Genomic DNA, 20,007 nt, shown 5'->3' on the forward strand with positions numbered 1-20,007 from the left:
ATTACGAGGGGACATAGTTTTAAAGTGAGTGGAGGTAGATGTAGGGGAGACGTCAGAGGTAGGCTCTTTACTCAGAGTGGTAAGGGCGTGGATTGCATTGCTGGAGAGGGTAGTGGAGTCATTAGGGGCATTTAAGCAGCAATTAGATAGGCATATGGATGATAGTATAAGATAGGGGTGGAGGTTCGATAGACCGTGGGTTTAGGGTAAAAGTTCGGCACAACATCGTAGGCCAAAGGGCCTGTATTGTGCTGTACTGTACTGTTCTATGTTCTAAGTAAATCGAAGATTACTGCTGAATGTCAAATCTCCACATTCCAATGGATCTACATGGAATCATAGAAAATAGGATCATGGCTGATGGTCCAACTCAGTACGCTGTTCTTACTTCCAACCCATATCCTTTGATTGTATTAGCCCGAGGAACTATATCTAAGTCTTCCTTGAAAACATTGAAATGTTTTGGCTTCGACTACTTTCTATGGTAGAGAATACCACAGGCTCGGTACTGTCTAGATGAAAAAATTTTTCCTCATCTGAATACTAAATTGCTTACCACGTATCGTTAGACTGTGACCTCTGGTTCTGGACTCTCCTGCCATTTGGGAACATTCTTCATTCAAACACCCATTCTAGTCCTCTTAGAATTTTATAGGTTTCTATGAAATCCTCTCTCATTCTTCTGAACTCCAGCAAATATTTATCCTAATCAATTCAACCTCTTCTCATTTGTCAGCCCTGCCATCCCAGGAATCAGTCTGGTAAGTCTTTGCTGTACTCCCACAATAGCAAGAACATCCTTCTTCAGATAAGGAGACCAAAACTGCACACAGCACTCCAGGTGTGACCTCACCAAGGCCCTGTACAGTTGCAGCAAGACATCCTTGTTCCTGTCCTCAAATCCACTCACTGTGAAAGCCAACATACTCTGTGCCTTCTTCACTACCTGCTGCATGTGCACGCTTCAGCAACTGGTGTTCAAGGACACCTAGGTCTCGTTGCAGCTCCCCTCTTCCCACTCTGTTGTCATTCAGATAACCTGCGTTACTAGTTTTTCTCCAAAGTGGATAGCCTCACATTTATTCGTATTATATTTCATCTGCCTTCGTGGCACCAGTTACTTGGCATGCCACGAGAGGCTGGAGGTGAAGGAAAGGAAGTTTTTAAAGTTGACGCTGGATGCTTAGGGCAGCTCTGTCTGTCTTCACTCACTCAGTTGTCAGCAGAGCTCTGTGAGGGATGGAGCCTGGCCTGGCAACACATCTACGTGAATGGATCAGTGGGGAAATATCTAGTACAGGGCAGAATGCAGAGCCAGAGCCTACTTTGGATTGGGTATGGTAGGAGAGTGGATTGTGTTGGAGCATTGGCAGTTATCTGTGTTGAATTTGCGAGGATCAATACACAGAACTGTCAGCAGCCACCAGCTAGACTGCTGTTCCCAATGAGCATGCCAGATCTTCCAAATACATTCCTAGCTGCTGCTAGTTCTTTACAGAGCTACATTTTTAACTTGAGGATTATTTTCATTGGTTCAGTCCAGTGGTACAGGTTTCTGGGAAAATCAGAATAATGTAATTCTTTTCCATTATCTCTGCCACTTACTCTTTCTCGCCCTCTCTTCTCTGCATCTTTCCCACACTCCATCGTCTCCCTGGAACATTGGTAGCCTCTGTGTAGATGGTTCAATTTAGCATTTGGTCATCCCATGTTTGCAAGGTGAGAGGTCACCTGACCTGCTAGCAGACATATCAACAAATGGAAGTCCATGGCCTCTGACCAGCAGTCCCATCGGTATGGTGAGCTCACCTATAGACTTGCAGATGCTTACTGTGGGATAGGTGTTCTGCGAGTGCAGTGTATTTGGAGAATACGGCCATCGTTGTGGTTGGATAAATTGTGTTTCCATTTTGCGTTTGGCCAGAGAATGCCTTGTTATTCTCAATGGGATGTTGAAAACAGGGTAAAATTCCATTGCACCAGCGTGATCTCCTTTTCCAGACATTTCACTGGATATCTGAAAGATTGACCGCTTTACTGGTTATAGATTTTATGCAATACTGCCTAAATTTAATTGGACTAAATAGGTGAGTTTGGCTGTGTTGGTAATGCTGTTGGCTCTGAGTCTGAAATCTGTTTTTAAACCTTCACGTAGTGACCTGAAGGTATGCCCCAGTTGAGTATTGAAGACATTGATCAGAGCTCCTATCCTTTGAATGTTGTGCTAATCCTTCTGAAGTCGGTTCTACTGAAAAATGATTGACTCATTACTGTTCTATTTCTGAGGTGTTGCTAAGCACAAAATGGCTGCTGTCTTTTTACATGTTCTGTTCCAAGGGATGTGAAGACCTTTAAAATGTTTGAAAGCTGACATAGAGCTCGATATAAATATTCATATTGCTTGCTTTCTCCTCCCCACAACTTGGATTCCCTCCCCAGAAAGTATGGATGATAATCTGAGTCCATATGCTGAGATATAATTTGCTGTTTAATCAATGATAATGAGAAGGCAAATGTAAATATTATAATTTCATTAAGCTTATTTCCGAAATGTCTCTTGTTCTGTAAGCCTGCAGAAACTGGTTGTGTTCTGTATTAATGCCAAGAGAGACTGCATTCTGAACAGAATTGGGCACAAGATCAGTGTTAATCCTTTGATTGCAGTACTCCTTTCAGAGTGTTTGATACACTTAGGCCACAAATGATTCATTGCACAGTTTTGGCTGTGGAACCTGATCTAATTTGACAAATGTGTTGAGATCGAAGGTGAAGGTGACATGTCCATTATCAATCTTGAGACACCTTTATGAATCATTGCTGATAAATGTCTACTGATTCCTTTCCCTTGGTTATCCATGATGCCTGATGGTTTGTTAACAAAGAAATTATGAATTCCGTAGTCATTAAAATTTAACAATTTTAAATAAAATGGCTCACCAAAAAGTTACAGGGAAACAAAATCTCATTATCATCGAATTTTACATTTGTTGGGTCAGAGTCAAACAAGGGCAGTTTTAGGAATGGAGCTACCTAAAGTGGTGGGCAAATTGGGTTCAGGGAAAGGTCAGTACAGATGCAGTGACAGGCTTAATTTTTCTATCCCCCCATGCAATATGGACTTGCCGAGTAAGCATTTATTGTCCATCCCTATTGACCCTTGAAGTAAGCTGCTTCCTTGAAACATGAATGAGCTTGTGGTGTAGCAACTCAGTGCAGTTAGGAAGAGAAGTACAGAATATGTTCCAAAGCAGAAGATAGGTTCCAAGGGAGAGGCATCCCATTCTTGGTTAAATTAAAAAGTTAGTATCGGACTCAAAGAAAAAAAACATAAAATTGCAGAACATTATATGGCAAGTCAGAAGATTGTTCAGAATGTATAAAACAACAAAATAACTAAAAGATTAATAAGGAGAGAAAATTAGAGTACAAGTGGTCATAGCTGGAAGTATAAAAAGATTGTAAGAGTTTCTACAGATCGTTTTTAAAAAGTGAAGTGAGCATTGGTCCTATTTTTTAAAAAAGGAGTCTGTGGAATTAATGTACAAGGAGGAGATGACAGATTAATTGAATAGGTATTTTGCATTAGTCTTCACTGGAAAGAGCTGTACATTAGAAATTCAAAGGGAGGGAAAGTTAAAAGAAAATTACAGTCACCACGCAATTGATACCAAGCCACTTTTTGGAGCTGTGGACTCCCTCAAGATTATCAGGGGTAGGTGGAAAGGGAGTAATCTGATCAACCATGATGTTCTTGAATGGTGGAGCAGGCTCAATGGGCTAAGTGGCCTCTTGCTGTTAATCATTTGTACATAAATACAATATAGGGAAAGAAGCAAAGGATTTCCTAAAGCATTTTACAGTCAAAGAAGTTATTTATATTTGTCATGCATAGTTGGTATTATCAAGGAGTTAACCAAATTAATGACAAAAGTAATTGACTTAATAGCAATTACTTTAAATAAAATGCACTGTATTCAGTATTTGAATAAGTGACAAGAAATCAGTAGGAAAACCAATATAGAAAAGTGCGAGACTTTGCGCAACCTTGGAAGGTAGCCAAACAACTGTGACAGATGGGAGAACTATTTGAACAGTAAGAAGTCGTTAGAGAAACATAGTAAGGAAAGTGATGAGACTGACTTATGTGGGCATACAATGAACAAAGGCAGGCAGTCAACTTAAAGCATTACAGGGTAATATTTGCCACTAAAACTCCCTTTAAAGGTTGAGACAGAGAATCTAAAGAAATCGGATTGTAAATTCAGTTTTATTTAAAGCTTACTTATTTGCTAATCTAGAAGTTTTTTTTAAGATGGATTCAAAAATTGTATTTAAATCTAAAATAGAATATTCATGTTATAACTCTTTGAAATTCTACAATATTAAAATCTAATTTAGATTAGATTCTTAATAATAAATATTTGTAAGTATATAACTCGTCTTGTACTTAAATCCTCATGAGTTCACATCTAGGTTACCATATCTTAGAATTCTAAGTGCTGATATTGGTAAACTCAAAAGAAACTGTTTCTGCCACAATATACCTTTAGATAGATTCTATCCTGAGAACATTTTGCTGATTTGAAAACTCGTGGAGGAAAAGACAGCTCATCACAGGACCAAGTCTGTTGCTGATTTAAAAACAATAACAAAGTCCCTTTAATGATCTGAAATTTCTCATTTGAGCTTTTAAGCTGACAATAGGTTTGACTGGGTAAGTTTATGTTGCCGATCAATAAAGATAATAGCAGTCTCATGTAGGAATAAGACATCAAAGCAACCGTTGCAATACTTGATTGATTCTATGTTTCATACGAGCTGCATAGTTGTTCAGTACTGAGGCAATACCAGATTCAGCTAATTATCACCTTAGCATCAATCGTACAAGTATGTGAGCAAGGAGCAGCAGTTAGCCATTTGACCCCTCAAGCCTACTCAGCTGTTGAATAAGATATTGGTTAATCTGATTGTAAACTCAAATCCATATTCCTGCCTACGACTGATAACATTTAACTGAAGACTGGTATCTGGAAACCACTGGAGGAAACCAAGATAGATCATTCACTTGGCAATTCTGACTGAAGATTGCTGTAGAAGCTTCAGCCTTCTCTTTTGCACTGATATGTTGGGCCCTCACATCACTGAGGATGAGGATATTTGTGGGGCCTCCTCCACCGAATTGTTTAATTGTCCACACCAACCATGACCGGATGTGGCAGAGCTTAGATTTGATCCATTGGTTGTGGGATCGCTTAACTCTGCCTGTCATTTGCTGTTTGTGCTGTTTGGCATGCAAATAGTCCTGTTTGGTGGCTTCACCAGGTTTAACACCTCATTTTCAGATATGCCTGGTGCTGCTCCTGGTTTGATGGTCATGGTTGAGTGGGGGATATGTCAGGCCATCAGATTGCAGATTGAGCTGGAGTACAATTCTGTTGTCGTTGATGGTCCACACTGACTCATGGATGCCCAGCCTTGAGTTGCTAGACTTGGCCCCATTTACATGGTGGTAGTACCACAGAGCACGATGGATGGTTTGCTCAATGTGACGGCTTGCTAACCTGGACAGTTAGCGCCTCTACTGTTTCTACTTCAGTCTGGTCTAATTTGTTCTGCATTTTCTCTGATTTTAGTTTTATTGTTTTTTTTCTTGATTCCTTCAAGGGATGCAGGCATCATCGGAAAGGCTAGCAATTGTTGCCCATCCCTAGTTGTCTTTGAATGGAGTAGCTAGCTGATTCATTTCAGAGGCCTAATACGAGTCAAACTACATGACGTTCAGAGTCGTACTAGGCCAAGTTAGACGACAAATTCCTATCCCTAAAGGACATTAGTGAATCAGCTGAGTTTTCACCATATTTAATGATAGATGTTGTTGTCTCCATGACTGTTCAGTTTTCCATTTCCAATTAATTAATTGGATATTAAAATTAAATTTATAACTTAAAATTCAAATCCACCAGCTGCCGTGGTGGGATTTGAACCCATGTTCGAGAGCCTTAACCTTGGTGCTGTCAGTTACTGTCTCAGTGCTCTGTATGTCACCATCTCCCCCATGAGACATTGTGAAAGGTCAGTTGGGAATCAAACAATATATGATGGAGACATGTGCTGCTGTAATTGGACTTAGTATGTTAATTCCACTTAGTGGAATTAGAGTTGACAGAGTTCAATATTGCTACTAAAATGTGCATTTGAATTAAAGCTGTAGCTTTGAAACATAACAGAAATCAAATAGAGATGGCAAGTGGTAGCAGTAATGTGAATTTTTCCAAGGATTTTGCTAGAACTTTAACTGGTGATTCCCCTCTAGTGTAATATATTACTGACGTGGATTCACTGTAGTGTCAACTTTAAAGTACCATCGAATGAAATCCTCAGCCCCTTTTCTCATTACAGCCTTGGTTCAAACATGGACAGAAAAGCTGAATTGAATTTGAGGAGAGCTTACAGTGACTGCCCTTGACCACATTTCAAAGACTGTGACACCAAAGAACCTGAGTAAAACCAGAGTGGATTGGAATGAGGGAAAATGCTCCACTAATTGGAGTTATACACTGCACCAATGTGTTAGTTGTTGGAGGCCAATCATCTGAGATTCAGGACATTTCTAATCAACCTGTTTAGAAATGTTATGACACACCTCTGGAGCAGCTGGGACTTTAATCCAGGTCTTCTGGCCCAGATAGGTCAACATTACCACTATGTCACTAGAGCCTAGTATTGGTTCAAGAATCAACCCGTTCAAGAATGTTATGACACACCTCTGGAATAGGTGGGACTTGAACTTTGGCCCCCGGCTCAAGAGATACTATGACTGCACCACAAAACCCCTTGTTGCTCAGGGTAATGTCCTAGGCCAAACCATCTTCAGCTACTTCTTCACCTTCCCTCATTATGAAGTCAAGAGTGGGATGTTGTTCACTGGACAATACACAGCACCATTCGTCACTCTTCAGATACTGAAGTGACTCATGCCCACTAAAGAAATGGGAGCAGGAGTTGGTCTCTCAGCCCTTCAAGCCTACTTCACCATTCAGTGGGATCACATCTGACTTTCTGCTTCACCATTTTCCTTCACTATTCCCATATCCTTTTATTTTTAATGTGTAGAAGTCTATTGCTGTCTGTCTGGAATACATTCAAGACTGAGTCTTCATAGTACTCTAGGGCAGGGAATTCCAAGGAATTTGAATGAGATCATATTTTCTAAACTCCAGGGACTAAAGGCTTAGTCTATTTAATGTTACCTCAGATTGCAGTCCCACCATCCCAGGAATTACTTTAGTGAACCTTTGATGCACTCTCACTAGCAAACATCTTTCCTTGGGTAAGGAGACTAAAACTGCATACCATGCTCCCAAGTGTGATCTCACTAAGGCTCTATGTATTCGCAAAATGACATATTTACTCCTATGCTCAAATCCCTCTGTAATAAAGGACAGTGTAGCAAGATTTAGATGATTATTGATAGATGTCAGTAGCAACAAGCCAGTGTTATAATTATTTGCAGCAATGCCAACCTAACCTTCAATGTTTTTTGAGAGAAACTTCAAATCACATATTACATAAAATGTTTGAATTTCTTGTGGAACAAAGGGTGTTCAAAGAGCTTCTTGTAACCAAGAATCTACAAGATTATCTTGTTTCTAAAAACATACGTTACAAGAAAATATAATTGTTTCATTTGCAGCAGTGCTGGGAGATCACAGTTTAATAAATTTGTTCTTCCGTTGTCCAATGTGAAAAGATATACTTCTCTCAATGGCACTCCCCTGCTCCCCTTGACAACACCCTAGCCCTGTCCCCAATCTTGCAGGAGTGTGGTCTGCAACTTGGAGCTATACCACAGTTTTCTTAACAGCAATAAAGCAGAACAGATATCTAGAAATGACAGATTCCTGGTTGAGCTGTTGTTTTAAAATTGGCACAGACTTTTGTATCACAGTTTATGGCGTAATCTCAATTGCTTGCTGAGATTGCAGCCCATAATAACTCTCTTGTTCATTCTCTCGAGTAGTCAAAGCACTGCACTTGTTAAAAATTAATGTTTTATGCTTCAGGCAAGTAGTGGTGTGATTTCCAGGAGTTTAGATGAAAGCAGTGCAGGCTTATTTTTTTTCTGTTCCCAAAAGCTTGATTCCTACTTTTGCTTTTGATTTCATTAGTACCAGGCGCCCTCTGGTGTCTTTCTGTATCGAAATGTGTCTATTACCAATGTATTCATAGAGCCCATGCCCTTCAGCCCACTGAATCTGCACTGACCTATCTATACTCATCCCACTTTCCAGCACTTGGCCCAGAACCTTGAATGTAATGACATTGCAAGTGATCATCTGTGTACTTTTTAAAAGTTGCATTGTTTCCCATCTAAAGTACTTGCCCAGGCAGTGTATTCCAGATTCTGTCTACCCTCTGGGTGAAAATAAATGTTTCCTCAAATCCCGTCTAAACTTCCTGCCTTTCACCTTAAAATTATAAGACATAGTAGGATTAAGCTATTCAGCACATCAGGTCTGCTCTGCCATCCGATCATGGCTAATGTGTTTCTCAGCCTCATTCTCCTGCCTTCTCCCTGTTACTCTCGATCCCTTTACTAATCAAGACTAATCTGTCTCTGTCTTAAAATTACTCAATGACTTGCCCACCACAGCCCTCTGCGGCAATGCATTCCACCCTCTGGCTGAAGAATTTTTTTTTCCTTTATTCATTCATGGGATGAGGGCATCGCTGGCTAGGCAGCATTTATTGCCCATCTCTAATTGCCCACAGGGCAGTTAAGAATCAACCACGTTGCTGAGAGTCTGGAGTCACATGTAGACCAGACCAGGTAAGGATGGCAGTTTCCTTCCCTAAAGGACATTAGTGAACCAGGTGGGTTTTTTTCAACAATTGGATTCTTAATTCCGAATATTTTATTGAATTCAAATTCCACCATCTGCCATGGTGGGATTTGAACCCGGGTCCCCAGAACACTATCTGGGTCTCTGGATTAATAGTCCAGTGATAATACCACTAGGCCATCACCTCCCTGTAAATTCCTCCTCATCTCAGTTCTGAATGGTGGCCTCTTTACTCTGAGGCTGTGCCCTTGGGCCCTAATCTTTCCCACCAGTGGTAACCTCTTCCCCATGTCCACTGTATCCAGGCCTCCCGGTATTCTAAGTTTCAGTCAGATCCCCCTCATCTTTCTAAACTCCATCGAGTACAGACCCAGAATCCTCAGTCTTTCCTCATATGAAAGCTGTTCATCCCGGGGGTCATTCTTGTAAACTTCCTCCAGCACGTACTTGCTTAGTTACAGCACCCAAACCTGCTGTCAGTATTCCAAATATAGTCTGACCAGAGCCTTGCACAGCAGTACATCTCTGGTTCTTCAGATGAATGCTAACATTGAATTTGCCTTCCTAACTATCAACTGAACCTGCATGTTAACCTTACAGAATCCTGAACTAGGTCTCCCAAGTCCCTTTGTGTTTCAGATTTCTAAAGTCTTTCCCTGTTTAGAAATTAGTCTACATTTCTATTCTTCGTACCAAAGTACATAACTTCAAGCTTTCCCACATTGTATTCTGCCACTTCTGTGCCCACTCTCCGAGACTGTCCAAGTCCTTCTGCAGTCTCTTTGCTTCCTAAACACTACCTGTCCCTCCAACTATCTTTGTGTCATCTGCAAACTTAGCAATAATACCCTCGGTTCCTTTGTCCAAATTGTTAATGTATACTGGCTAAGTCTGTGGCACTGGGGACGCGATGGAATAGTGGTTTTATCGCTGGCCTGTTAATCAAGAGACCCAGATAACATTCTGGGGACACTGGTTCGAATCCGATGGCGGAGATGGGATCCGATGGCAGATAGTGGAATTTGAATACAATAAATATCTAGAATTAAGACTCTTTACCAGGATGCTGCCTGGACTGGAGGGTAGGTCTTATGACGAAAGGTTGAGGGAGCTAGGGCTTTTCTCATTAGAACAAAGAAGGATGAGAGGTGACTTGATAGAGGTGTACAAGATGATGAGAGGCATAGATAGAGTGGATAGCCAGAGACTTTTTCCCAGGGCGGAAATGACTATTACAAGGGGGTATAATTTTAAGGTGATTGGAGGAAGGTATAGGGGAGATGTCAAAGGTAGGTTTTTTACACAGAGAGTGGTGGGCGTGTGGAATGCGCTGCTTGCGGTGGTAGTAGAGTCAGATACATTAGGGATATTTAAGCAACTCTTGGATAGGCACATGGATGATTGTAAAATGTAGGGTATGCAGGGTAGATTGATCTTAGAGGAGGATAATAGGTCGGCACAACATTGTGGGCCGAAGGGCCTGTACTGTGCTGTACTGTTCTACGTTCTTAACATGAATAGTTGTCCCAACACTGACCCCTGCAAACCTCCACTAGTCACCAGCTGCCATCCTGAATTAATCTTTTATCCCTACTCTCTGCCTTCTGCCATTCTATCAATCCTCTATCCATGCCAGTACCTTCCCCCAACACCATGGGCTCTTATCTTACTTAGCTGCCTCCTCTGTGTGGCACCTTGTCAAAGGCCTTCTGAAAATCCAAATAGATCGTGTCCACCAGCTCTCCTTTTTCTAACTTGCTCATTATCATCTCAAAGAATTCTAACAGATTTGTCAGACATGACCTCCCCTTGATAAAGCTGTGCTGATTTAGCCCTATTTTATCATGCACTTTCAACTGCTCCACAATCTCATTCTTAATAGCGGACTCTAAAATCTTACCAGTGAATAATTTCCTGTCTTCTCCCTCCCTCCCTTCTTAACCAGTGGTGTGACATTAGCCATTTTCCAGTCCCCTGGCATCCTCCCTAACTCCAGTGATTCCTGGACAACAAGGTGCAGAGCTGGATAAACACAGCAGGCCAAGCAGCATCATAGGAGAAGAAAGGCTGACGTTTCGGGCCTAGACCCTTCATCAGAAATGGGGTAGGGGAAGGGGGTTCTGAAATAAATAGGGAGAGAGTGGGAGGTGGATAGAAGATGGATAGAGGAGAGGATAGGTGGAGACAAAACAAACAGGTCAAAGAGGCGGGGATGGAGCCTATCCCTGATTCATGTGCAGTTCCTACTACCCAGTGATTCCTGATTTGCTTCCACTGTGAAATTTGATGCAAGGTACGTATTCAGTTCCTCCACCATTTCTCTTTTCCCTATTCCCACTTCTCCAGCCTTATTTTCCAGTGGTCTGATATCCATTCTTGCCTCTCTCTCAACTTTTACATATCTTAAAAAAGACTCTTGCAGTGTTCTTTTATATTACTAGCTCCTTATTCTCATTTAACTCCTAGCTGTGATCCCCTTGCAGCCACGCCTCTGTGATACCCACACATTGTACCTGCCAATTTCAATTACTTTGTTTTGTATACTGCATGCATTTAAGTACAACACCCTCAGTCCTGTGTTGACTGCCCCGCCCCGCCCCTCTCCCCCACCCCCCCCCCCCCCCGCACCGCCCACACCGCCCACACCGCCCCTGTCATAGTTGTCCCCTTATCTGCTGTGCCTGAAGTTTAAGATTGCTAACGCTTCCTGTACTTTCTGTCCTATTGCTTGTTCTGGAAACTTTAATAACCTCTGCTAAGCAATTCCCGCCTTTACCTTTTTCCATAATTTTCCATGCAACTGAATCCACCTTCCCACCCTCAATAATTTAGATAAATACAAGATATTGCATTTTGGTAAAACAAACAAGGGCACCACTTGTATAGTTAATCCTCAGCCCACTATCCCAATTGATCAAGATCCCTTTGTAATCTTATAAAACCTTCACTGTTGAATATACCACCAGTTTTGGTGTCATCACCAAACCCTGGGCTACAAGTAATATCTGCATCTGAATGGTGTTGCTGAACCCATTTTTAAGCAGTAGTTAAATGATAATTTAGACTCAAATGAAAAACTCCATTGATGTTGTACACACTGTCAGATGTGCTAGAGGATGTGTCTTTAACATGTATGGAGGAGGGGAACTCAAAGATTGTCGTTAATATTACTGGTTATTGGCCAATGATGCAGAGTAACTGAACCAAGCTACCTCTTCACTTTCTGTTTCTGCAAATTCTAAACATCTTTGTTTCCTTCCTTGCTGTACAGGATACAGAGGAGATCTTGGCTGATGTGTTGAAGGTGGAGGTTTTCCGACAGACTGTTGCCGAGCAGGTTCTAGTGGGCAGTTACTGTGCTTTCAGTAACCAGGGAGGCTTAGTACATCCAAAGACATCCATTGAAGACCAAGATGAACTTTCATCGCTGCTTCAAGTTCCATTGGTGGTATGATGTTCTTTTTATATTCCTCTGCCCATGTGACATTTCTGTTTTTCTTATTCTGAAGATGATGACCAACAGCTTGATGGGTGTTTGACTGAAGCTGTGAAAGTTATCCTGGCCTCACTTTGTAGACTTGATCATACGCAGATTTTGTTCTCATCGCTGGCCCAATGACTGGTTTGATTGATTTCCTGTCATTTGGACCTTTACCAATATGGAGAAAGGAATGGGCCAGGATGAACTGAGTGAGCTTGATGGTGAGATTGTGATTGCATTCCACTACTTTGATATAACCATGAGATGGAGGTGCCGGGGTTAGACTGGGGTGGACAAGGTCAGAAATCACACAACACCAGGTTATAGTCCAACAGGTTTATTTGAAAACACAAGCTTTTGGAGCTTCACTCCTTCTCAAGTGTAAGTGAGAGAGGTGGCATCAGACACAGAATTTATAGGTAAAAGATCAAAGGGTCACACCACAGATGAAGATGTATTAAACAAAACTAAGATGCTGTTAAATCTTTAATCAGTTAGAAGGTTTTAATTGATTAGTCTGTATATGTAAATCCCCAAATTCCTTTCAAGTCACTGTCCTGAGGGAACAAAAGGTTTTATCAGTGTGAAAAAGAGGTGACATTTCAGGTCAGATAATGCATTATGGTTGTCAGGCCTTGTTTAGAATCTTTTTCTGTTTTGATTTGGAGTCAGACTGGTTTTATTTCTAAAGTAGGAGTTTATGAAATGCCACATGACTGAGGGTCTATAAATTATGTGCTTTTTGAACATAATACAATGTATCTGCAAATATAAATTCACCCCAAAGATTAATGTCTGTGCGAGAGTGTGTGTGTGCGCGTGCGGTGGAGAGAGAGGGAGGGTCAGTGTGTGCGGGGGAGAGGGAGGGTCCTCCTCCTCCAAAGTGAAGACGGATGTGAATACTCATTTAACACCCTACCAATATCCTCCAGCTCCACCCACGGATTACTGCCTTGGTCTTAATAGGAGATACGCTTCCCTGGTTGTCCTCTTCTCCTTGACATACTTATATGATATCTCTGATTCTCCCCAATCTTACCCATCAATGTTTTCTTAGAATGCACTCCTAACAGTGTAAATGCAACATTTTTAATCCTAACTTCTGCCCACAAAGCCTCACTTGACAACCTTCCCAAGATATCTTCCCTCCTTACTGCAGTAACTGATTCCTCAATTAATACTGTGACACCACCACCTCTTTTACACCCTCGCCAATGATCCTATACCCTGGAATGTTAAGTTTCCAGTCCTCACCCTCCCTCAAACACGTCTCTGTGATGGCAACAACACCTCGATTCCAAGTGTTAATCCACACCTTTAACTCCTCAGTTTTATCTCTAATACTCCTCACATTAGAGTCCATCCAGCCTCACCTTACTCTCTGGAAACCCAATATGGCTGAACACCCTCTGCCTTGGTTCCTTTACTCACGTCTGCTGTGTCCCTATTTTCCTAGCACTGTGTCCCCTCCACTTACTGAGCTACTTTAACCGCCTCCAAATAGCAACAGCAACAACACCCCACTCCCACCCCCCACCCCCGCCACCTATGAGGATGTTGGTCCCATTCTGATTCAGGTGCAGACCATCCTGTTTCTACAGGGAGACTGACCTTCCCCAGAAATGGTCCCAATCATCCAGGAATCTAAAACCCTCCCTCCTGTACCAGCTCTTGAGCCACGTGTTTATCTGCTGAATTATTTCTGTATTTGCTGGCCCATGACACTGGAGGTAATCCAGAGATTACAACCTTTCAGATCCTGCTCTTTAGTCCACTGCCTAGCTCTCTCAATTCTTGATGTAACAGCTCATTGCTCATTCTGCCTATATTGTTGGTACCAATGTGTATCACAGCCTCTGTCTTAGCACCCTCCTCTTTCAGGAGGTCCTGACGCTGCTCAGTGACATCTGTCCCTGGCACCAGGGAGGCACCGCATTATTGAGGTGTGATGTCTGTAGCTGCAGAAACATCAATCTGTTCTCCTAACTCCTGAATCGCCCTCACTGTCACTCCTGCTTTCTTCTTCCTCCCCTCCTGTGCAGTCCAGCTGCTTGTGGTACCAGAAGCTTGGCTCTGTCTGCACTCCCTTGAGGAATCAGTGCCGTCATCAGCTTCCAGAATGGGACCCCAGGGGATTCCTGCCCTCCCTCCCTCCCTGCCTGCTGGTCACCTATTCCCTTCTTCCCTCCAGCCCTTTAAGCTGCGGTATACCCACCTGTTACTATGTTATCCACGTAACTCCCAGCCTCGTGTATGTGCCACTGTATCTTCAGCTGCCCCTCGAGCTCCAAAACGCACAGCTCATGTTTGTGCAGTTGGGAGCACTTCCGGCACATGTTGTCATCCTGGGTGCTGGTGGGGTCCATGACTTCCCACACGTTACAGATAGGTTACACACTGCACTGTTAGCCAGTGTCCCTGTGTTGACCTGATCTGTAACCTAATCCCCTGTCCCACTGAACCCACTGCCAAATCAGCATTTAAAGCTGCAATCCTGAAGAATTTCTCTTGTTTTGTCAGCTGCTGGTGAAGCTAGTGACCTTGTTAGAATCTCTGGCTCTGTGCTAACATTAATTAATTGTATCCGTTCAACTTGTTGCCATGGTAACTGAGTAGAGCAGCCTTTCTGTTTAGAGCAGTGATGGAATAATCTGCTCATTGCACTGTGTTTCGGGGATGTGAATGACGGTCCAGGGTTTATACTGAAGGAGCTGTCAGCTTTCTTCAACATGGACCCTGAGATCAGGCTGCAACCATTCATTAAGTCTCTCAATCCCCAGGTCTGGGGACAAGGAGAAATCTCAATGTGGGGACTGTGCATGTGTGTGTCCACCGTCTCCCCCACTTTGCTTTAGTTGATTGTGTTACCCCCTAGGATAATGTGTTTATGTGACCAACCACTTCACAGGAGATTTATAAGACAACAGATAGCGGCAAGCCACAAGGAGGTATTGGGTCAGGCGAGCAAAATCGTGGTCAAAGAGATCAATTTTAGGTTTGAATTGAAGAAGAAATGAGAGTTAGAGACATGAAGAGATGCAGAAAGGGAAATCTAGGGCCTGGAACCTTTGAAGTGGGGGCTCTACATGAGTGTAGTATTTGAGAAGCATAAATGTCTCACATGGCTGGAGAATATTACAAAGAAGGGGAGCGTGTAATCATGGAGAGATTTGAAAGACAGGATGATAATTTATTGAGGCTTTTCTCTGAGCATTGTATGTCGGCCAGCACAGACAGGTACATGGGATATACTGCAGGTTAAAGCACAGGCATCAGAGCATTTGGCTGAATTGACAGCTACGGTGGGTTGGAGAATTGGGCAAGAGATTATTGGAATAGATGCTTCAGAGGTAACAAAGCACATGTGAGGGTTTCAGCGGTAAGTGAACTGAGACAGGGATATCAGTGGGTGATGGTATAGATGGGGGTGGAAATTCTGTGTCAATAGTGCCATGAATATGAGGTCAGAGCTCATCTCCTGATTAAATGTGACACCAGTTGCGAGACTGACTTAATGTCTCTGTCAGAGAAAGGGATGGAGTCATTCGGTAGGGGATGGAGTTCGGAGCAGGGACTGAAGACAATTGCTTCTCTGTATTGAATTGGAAGGGAGTGCTGTTAATCCAATGCTGGGATGCCAAAGAATCAGTCTGAGAACAGAGATGGTGGGCAAGCAGAGAGAGGTGGTGATGAGGCATAGCTGGGGGTGTATGTATAAAAACAAACTTTTTTTTTGGATGATTTCCAAGGGCAGAATATAGATGCAAATAGGAGGGATCAATAATAGACCCATCTGGCCACAAGACAGCAGAAGTAACAGTGTGGCAACAGGAGAGTAGGCATTGCTGTGGTTTTGGTAATCAAGACATGGCGGAAGAGGATGTTGTGGTTACATTGTCAGAAACCACATACAGGTCAAGAAGGGCAGAGAGTGAAAGTTTAGCTTTGTCACAGTAACTCACACAGGATATCATTTGTGACTTTGATAGGAGCCATTTTGGAGTAGGGTGGAAGGTAATGTTGAAGGTTGTAGGAGGGGTTTGAGGTGACTATCTCATCGTTGAGAAAAGTTTAGGGTTATAAGACCATAAGAAATAGGAACAGGAGGGGGCCATTCAGCTCCTCGATCCTGCTGCACCATTCAATAGGATCGTGGCTGATCTGACATTCCTCATGTCCACTTCCCTGCCCCTTTCCCCATAACCCTTGATTCCCCGACTGATCAAGAATCTATCTATCTTAGCCTTAAATATACAGAAGTATCTGCCCCCACATCTCAGTGTGTTAATCGGAGGCTTCAGTGATGGTAATGCCATTGAGTGTTAAAGGGTGATGAATAGATTCTCTTTTTAGAGATGGTCATTGCTTGGCACTTCTGACATGAACATTACTTCCCATTTACCTGACCAAACCATATTGTTTAGATCTTGTTACATTCAGTGTTTCAGGACTGCTTAATGCTGCTAAAAGGCAGGTGATGCTTATCATCATTGAACTTGCTGCAACTTTTACCTGCTTCACTGTCAGGCCAACCAAAATAGCCTGATAGGCTAAGTAATGTAACCGTGCCAAGTCAGTGTAGCTCTCAGGTATGCTACATGAAGCTGGTGATGACTGTGGAGGCAGGGCCTGACCTTACTCTCTATTCCCTTCGTCTTTGCCCCAGGCTGGAACAGTGAATCGTGGTAGTGAGGTTATCGCCAGCGGGATGGTGGTGAATGATTGGTGTGCTTTCTGTGGACTTGACACTACCAGCACTGAGCTGTCAGTTATTGAAAGTGTTTTTCGACTAAATGAAGCCCAGCCCAGTGCAATTGCAACAAGTATGAGAGATTCACTGATTGAAAGGTGAGTACTGCCCTTGGAAAAACACAATGATGCAAAATGAAACATTTGAATTAGGTTATGAAAGAGAGACAGCATGTTTTAACCAGGACATCACTACTTAGCAATGTTCTCTATTTGTTTTTTGTGGATGTTTGAGTATTATAGTGTCCATGTTGTTGTTAATGATGAGCGTACCATCTGTGTCCAATCTGAGACACCAGACTTGTTCACATTGTTGGATTTTCCAGCAGGACAGTCCCAGTGTGACACAGCAGCCTGTGCACACTGCAGTCTTAGTGATATGATGTAGTGTGCCAGGATTTAATGTTCATCCTGAGTTGGCCTGAGGGTTATGATGCATCCCACATAGAGCTTGAGTCACATGGAGGCCAAAAAGTAATGTTCCCTTGGAAGATATAAGTGAACGACTAGCACTTGGAGAGCAGAGGAGGTTTCATTCCCAAGTACTATGCTTGTTGAATTTGTCAACCTGGATTTGAACATATTTCCAGTCCAGGGCCATAGTACAGAGAAGCAGCAACTCTGACTCCTGCCATTAGGGAGCGTAGCTGTATGCTATACTAACCTTACTGATGTCTTTCTGCCCAAGTCAGGTCAAGCTTTGTAGAGGTCTGCATCATAACTTGGTCCAGCTTATCAGAAAATCTATATTTCCAACTCCAGCATTTGTTTGCGGCTGGTTTTAGTTATTAAACATTAACGCCAATATGGGCAAACCTTGTCTAACTAACTTGGTTGAGCTTTTGGTGAGCTTACAGCGGGTTGATGATGGTAATGCATTTGATGTGGTGAATATGGACTTATGATAAAATGTAACGTAACAGGATTGTACATAAAGTTAGAGGCCAAAGAGTAAAAGGACAGTATCAATCCAATGCTTTTGCAAGGTCATTGACATGAAACGTTAACTCTGTTCCTCTCCACAGACGCTGCCTGACCTGCTGAGTGTTTCCACCTTTTGTTCTTGTTAGATTTCCAGCATTCACAGTATTTTGCTTTTGTATTCTTTACAGTAAATCCTCTCTGCAGCCTCTTCAAGACCTTGACATCTTTCCAAAAGTGTAGGGTCCAGAATTGAACACTGGCCTAACCAGGGTTTGTAAAGCAGTAAATTTAAAAAAAAGAACGGTGGATGCTAGAAATCTGAAACAAAAACAAAAATTGAATGAAAATCTCAGCCAGTCTGACAGCATCTGCAGACAGAAATCAGAGTTAACGTTTCGGGTCCAGTGACCCTTCCTTAGAATTAGTTATGAAGGAGGGTTACTCGATCCGAAATGTAAATTCTGTTTTCTGTCTACAGATGCTGCCAGACTTACTGAGATTTTCCAGCAATTTCTAGGTTTTTTTCAGGATTTGTAAAGGTTTAAAATTATGTTGCCTTTCTTACTCTATACCTCGCTTTAAAAATAGATGCATCCTGTAATCATTTTTAACAACCTTCTCAATTGTCCTCAAACATTTGAGTACATTCACCTCCTGGTCCCTGTTCCCGCTCCATCTTTACAATTGTAACCTTTGGTTTATATTGTCTCTGTATTGCAAACAAAACAAATCCCTTTGCATTTCTCTCTGTTAATTCCACCTGCTGTGTCTGTCCCTTACACCAGCCTGTTTGTGTCCCCTGGAGTCTGATACTCTCCTCCTCACTGTTTACTGCATTTCAGACTTGTATATTAACTACAAACTGTGAAATGATGCCTCATACTTCCAAGTCCAGGCAAATCTATGAAAACAAGCAGCAATGCTAACACCAGTTTCTGATACTTGAGAAATAACCATTCACTGCAAATCTCTGCTTTCTGTCCCTTTGCCAGCTCCATATTCAAGTTTCCACACTCTTTACTCCGATAGGCTTCAGTTTTGCTCATCAGCCTAATTACAATCTCCAAACAGTTAGAGGCCCATTCCACTTGTCTTGTCTGTGTCATCTCTCTGCTTGTTTTGCTAAGAAGTCTGATGTGAGATACCTCTATCAAATACATTTTGAATATTCATCATTGGAATGTCTGTTACTTCATCAAAGAACTCGATCAGGTTGTGTGTTCAGTTTCATTTCCTGATTGGGCAAATAATAAAATTAAATTGAATACATCTGGTTTTGGGATTTTTTAAAAATTATTCATTCACAGGATGAGGGTGTCGCTGGCTAGGCAGCATTTATTGCCCATCCCTAATTGCCCAGAGGACAGTTAAGAATCAACCACATTGCTGTGGGTCTGGAGTCACTTGTAGACCGGGTAAGGATGGCAGATTCCTTCCCTAAAAGACATTAATGAACCAGATGGGTTTTTCCCGACAATCGGCAATGGATTCACGGTCATCATTAGACCCTTAATTCCAGATATTTATTCAATTCACATTCCACCATCTGCCATGGCTGAATTCAATCCCAGGTCCCTGGAGCATTATCTGGGTGTCTGGATTAAACAGTCCAGTGATAATACCACTAGGCCATTGCCTCTCCTGGGGGAAAGGAGGACTTTGTAAAGAACCACCAGGTTCACCGATACCCGTCCTAATGCAAGGTCATTGATCTAAAACATTCCTCCTGTTTCATGCTGCAGAGATACTGCTAGACCTGCGAAGAACCTTCAGCATCTGCAGTAATTTTTTATTGCCTTATTCAATGAAGCATTAACCCTGTTAATGTGAACCTACACTCCCCTGTCTCCTAGATCAATTTCTTCATTGAGAAGCAGAGCCCTGAATTGACGTTAATTCCAAATGTAGTCTGTCTAGAGCGCTACAACTGAAGCCTAACTTCCTGACTTCTGAAATCCAATCTTAAGAAAATACTAATATTCCATGAAACTTTTTGATTGATTTTTGTGC

General features: G+C 42.2%; 2 protein-coding genes across 2 annotated transcripts in view; both read left to right on the top strand.

Annotated features, from left to right (window-relative positions):
- Nucleotides 1-20,007, top strand: part of osgn1 (oxidative stress induced growth inhibitor 1) — a 194,437-nt gene that overhangs the window by 81,794 nt on the left and 92,636 nt on the right. The gene's annotated exons all lie outside the window — the stretch shown is intronic.
- eif6 (eukaryotic translation initiation factor 6) overlaps nucleotides 1-20,007 on the top strand; it is a 44,591-nt gene that overhangs the window by 20,427 nt on the left and 4,157 nt on the right. The window contains exons 3-4 of the mRNA XM_048608124.1: nucleotides 12,115-12,291; nucleotides 16,991-17,172. Coding sequence (XP_048464081.1) covers nucleotides 12,115-12,291; nucleotides 16,991-17,172 — 359 coding nt within the window. The remainder of the gene's footprint in view (nucleotides 1-12,114; nucleotides 12,292-16,990; nucleotides 17,173-20,007) is intronic.

The sequence above is a fragment of the Rhincodon typus genome, chromosome 19 (assembly GCF_021869965.1).
Source record: "Rhincodon typus isolate 14 chromosome 19, sRhiTyp1.1, whole genome shotgun sequence".
In the NCBI taxonomy this organism is placed as follows: domain Eukaryota; kingdom Metazoa; phylum Chordata; class Chondrichthyes; order Orectolobiformes; family Rhincodontidae; genus Rhincodon; species Rhincodon typus.